The following is a 4350-nucleotide window of genomic DNA, read 5'->3' as shown; positions in this document are numbered from 1 at the left end:
TTCATGGTGCATGTGGACGTGTCATAGTATTGGATGGTGCGCGGTCCATCTAAATAGCCAACGAATATATATTTGATGGCGTGTGATGCTAACTTCGATAAATTAAGGGTTTCATTGAGAACCCGTACAGTGGATCCAAATTTGCATAAGTACACGATATTAGGCTTCCACGCATTCCACTTCTCATAGGGTGTCATGTCAGGTAATGCACGCATAGGTGCGCGGTTCTTGATGTATGTGGCATGACCTATTGCTTCTGTCCAGAGATAGCATGGAATATCGTGTGCGTAAAGCATAGTGCATGAGCATGATAACAGCGTGCAGTTAAGGCATTCAGCAATACCATTCTGGGATGGGGAATAAGGTGCAGTTGTGCATGTCTCAATTTCTCGGAATTGACACCATTGTGTCAAATCGTTATTTAGATATTCGCATCCATTTTCCATGCAGAGTTGATGATGCTGAATTCCATAATGATGGTCGAGATTAGTCAAATAAAATTTGACTTTCTCGGATGTCTCGTCTTTCGTTTTCATGAATGATACTGTAGTAAATCTGGTACAGTCATCTGTGAATGAGATGAAATAATGCCATCCTTGTAGGGCAGTCGTTGAAGCTGGTCCCCACACATCTGTGTGTGTTCATTCTCTGAGGACAGTGCTTCTTTTCGCTGCCTCTCTCAGAAATGATTTCCTGATGGCTTTCGCTTGCACACATGATTCACACTCAATATCATCTGGACTGGACACGATTTCTAGGCCTTCGACCATGTGCTCCTGGTGTAACCGTGTAAGTGCTGGTTTTGCAATATGCCCATAAATTCTGTGCCACTCATTTCAGGTGTGAGGAGTGTTCTCCTGTGTGGCATATATTAATTCAGAAGCGGTAGAAACAGGCTCGAGATTTAATTGATAAAGTCGACCTTGTTTCTTACCTACAGCAAGCATAGCACCGCGCTTATCCATGATTAACACATGACTGTCACCCATGTGTACCCTTCCACTGGCTTCATTAAGCCGTGTAATGGATATAAGGTTGCTGGATGCTGTCGGCACATGTAGCATGTTGCGAAGATTGAACCTCATGATGTGATTTCTCACTTTACTTCGTATGGCAACAGTGCCTCAGCCTAAAGCCTTGATAGGCACTGGACCTATCCCGGAGATCAAGTGGTCGCTTAAGGGCTCATATGTCTGGAAACCATCACATCGAGAGGTGATGTGTGAGGTGCTTCCAGAGTCTGCAAACCAACCATAGAATGAAGCATCTGAAATTTCCGAACCTAATGATACACAGTTCTCATCATCATCATCTTCTGCAATTCTCGCCTGATCCCTCTTGGCGTGGCTTGATCTAGCAATCTGTGAATCATTGCGCTCACACACTTCGAACTTCGACTTCTTCTTGGGCAGTTCATCTTGCACCTTATCTGATAAGATTCCTCCAGGGGCATAGCACTGCAAGGTCTTGTGCCCCCACTTCCTGCAGTTTCCGCCTTTTATCTCGGGATGTCCGCAGAACTTGCAATCTCACGTGATGTGTTTCTTGCGACCGCAGATGCCACATGGCCTCATCACACTCTTGTCCTTCTTCCACTCCGCATTCTGGGTGAAGAGGGCTTGAGTCTGCGAGGTGCCTGTGGCAGCCTGCTCGGTATCTCGGCTCTTCCAGCGGCAGTTCTCATTGTGAATGACTGTGATGAGATCTTGTGACATAATCTGGTTTCCAGTGCCAGACTGTGGCTGGCCTCCTGCTGCTCCGAAATAGAAATTCGTGAATGAATCCCAGGATTCTGGTAGCGACATGAGGATGATTGAAACGAACTCATCGTCTGGGATGAGCTTTCCCATCTGGTGGAGCTCCTCCTGAAGCTGACACAGCTCTTTCAGCCAGTCATCCATGTCCTTGTCATCTGGAGCTCGAGATTGATATAATGTACGCTGGTGCGCCAGAAGACCGTGATGGCCTGGCTTCTCCTTTACGATCCTAAGACTCTCCCAAATCTCATGTGATGTTCTCGACTCGCTCACATGAATGAGCTGATTGTTGGCCATGAACATCAACATAACCTCTGCTGCTTCACTGTCCTTGTCTTTCCAATCTGCGATCTCTGCTTCCCTCGCCGCCTTCTCTTCTGCCATCGCTGTATCCGGCAGGGACTGTGGAATCGGAATCTCACCGGTCACATATTTGGTAAGATGCTTCCTCTTCCATACATGCTGCACATGCCTCTTCCACGGAAGCCAATTGTCCTCCGTGAGGTATGGCATGCGGTACGGATTGTGAGAATCCGCATGGTCAGTCTTCTTCGGCATAGGGGTAATTTTGCACTTTTTATATATCACTCGTAGATTTTTGCTGATAGGCTCATATAGTTGTAGTATGTGTTTATACAGCACCTCTGGGGCTCATAACCTGTAGAGTTCACCAGAATTCGGAACGGCAAGTGAGCGGGATGAGTGAGTGGGGCAAGGAGAGCTCGGGCTTGTATGCTGAGCTCCCTAATTCGGATTATCTTATATATAAGTACATATAAAAAATATTATGTAATGTGGCGCCAGCCACAACGACTTCACTGGGTGCTCTCGGATTGCTCCCTCCGGGCATTCCCAACACGGAGGAAGCAATCCGAGAGCACCCAGCGAAGTCGTTGTGGCTGGCGCCACATTACATAATATTTCCATATCTGTACTTATATATATGATAATCCGAATTAGGGAGCTCAGCATACAAGCCCGAGCTCTCCTTGCCCCACTCACTCATCCCGCTCACTCGCCGTTCCGAATTCTGGCGATCTCTACACTCCGGGCATTCTCAACACCCCTAATCATTACCAGAGGACCCAGCTGTGTATTTGAGGAAGTGGTGCTCCTCTGCATCAGGAAAATCCCGAGTCACTTGCGGTCCTCGGACACTTACTGACTTGGAATTACATTTATATAAGTAAGTAAGATCTCAATAAGTTCATAATAAGTTAGGTTTCAAGCCGGTGACCTTTCTTGTAACCCACTCGTTGCCAATGTCACGGTTTTTATGCCACGTTGATTGCTCGCGTGATGGAACCCACCAACTCACCTCGCTGTTCGTAGGTAGCAGTGAACCCTATACCAGTAAGTCCTTCCGGGGCGCCAGTCTTCCAATCTGGCAAATCGTCAGCTATTCTTCGGCCTCGTCGTGTCTATCCTGCTTCTCATCTTGGCAGTCGTTCTGATATACGAAGTTACGAGAGCGAATCATATGTTGGACGGAATGGGCCCGCTGCACGTCATTTGGCCGAATGCAACCAGAGAGCAGGCGATAACCACCAAGGGTAAGATCGTGAGTACGCGGACGATGGACGGGACAGTGCTCAAACGAGGGACGAAAAGAGCACGCGCCCAGCAACTGCCATTAAAATTGCGGATGGAGGAAGAGCACGCGGGGGTCAACCCCCGGCTGGCACAAGCGCGCCACAAGCGCGAAAAAAAGCCACAAGCGCGGCAAACGTTACTCGCTCAGCCACACTAGCATGAGGACGGCAACGGGCTTCACGATCACTATAGTTGCTAGTAACCAGGGTCATCATCGAAATCATTCGGGATCCGGTGACATCTGTCTTCGCCCAATTGTTGATCAAGACGAAGACATGACTCGATGCTCCAGACCGATATTCAAGGCTAAATTCGTGGCATATGCGACGAGTTTCACCAACATCAACCAGCGTTTGTTACCATGCACTGCCAACGTCAAATGGACAGCTGGCTTGGTCATATGTCACCGAGCGTATATTTTACATGGGATTCATATTACCTTCCATCAACATCCTGATTTTCACCAGTTCTTTACCCGCGCCGGCTCCTATCCTTTACTCAGTCTCATCACTTGAGATGTCGAATCGCAGCAAGATACTATATGGATTATTGATCATGCTGCATATGCTGCTGGTGCTTTTGCATGTGGGCTTGGTCGTCACCTGGGCGTGTGGTGCTGAACATGCAGTAACTGTCTCCGTGGCTCGTGCTGGTGCTGTATCCAGTCGCATTTCTGCTGTGTCTCAAATGTTCATAGTGGTTAGTGCCACTGTATTGGAGTCGCCGAGATCACTAACTTCATTTGCTTGATATGTGATAGACATATGTTGCCTGTCTACTGTTCATCACTCAGCACCTTTCCCTCAATCGCGTGCTTCTTCGGCCAAAGAACGTCACAGCCGTCCATGATGTCTCAACAGCTTGGACAGGTCTAGGGTCAGCACTTTTGACTCTAGGGAGGCAATTCTCTATCCCTGCTGCAGTTCCCGGTACTCTTTCTATCACTATCTACTTAGTGTGTCTTTATGTGCTCCATATCAGCACTTCGTCCCTGTTTTCC

At 47.8% G+C, this 4350-nt stretch overlaps 1 protein-coding gene across 1 annotated transcript; it reads right to left on the bottom strand.

Moving 5' to 3' along the window:
* Positions 1-836: 836 nt before the first annotated feature.
* On the bottom strand, positions 837-1256 carry LAESUDRAFT_656582 (uncharacterized protein; the record flags this gene model as incomplete). Its single annotated transcript, XM_040904628.1, has 2 exons — positions 837-1123; positions 1202-1256. Coding segments are annotated over 2 exons (342 nt in total), but the record flags the coding sequence as incomplete, so codon positions are not given.
* Positions 1257-4350: the final 3094 nt, after the last annotated feature.

This window comes from Laetiporus sulphureus (genome assembly GCF_001632365.1).
Source record: "Laetiporus sulphureus 93-53 unplaced genomic scaffold LAESUscaffold_28, whole genome shotgun sequence".
In the NCBI taxonomy this organism is placed as follows: domain Eukaryota; kingdom Fungi; phylum Basidiomycota; class Agaricomycetes; order Polyporales; family Laetiporaceae; genus Laetiporus; species Laetiporus sulphureus.
The sequence above is the reverse complement of the archived record's forward strand: the minus strand, read 5'-3'. Positions and strand labels throughout refer to the sequence as shown.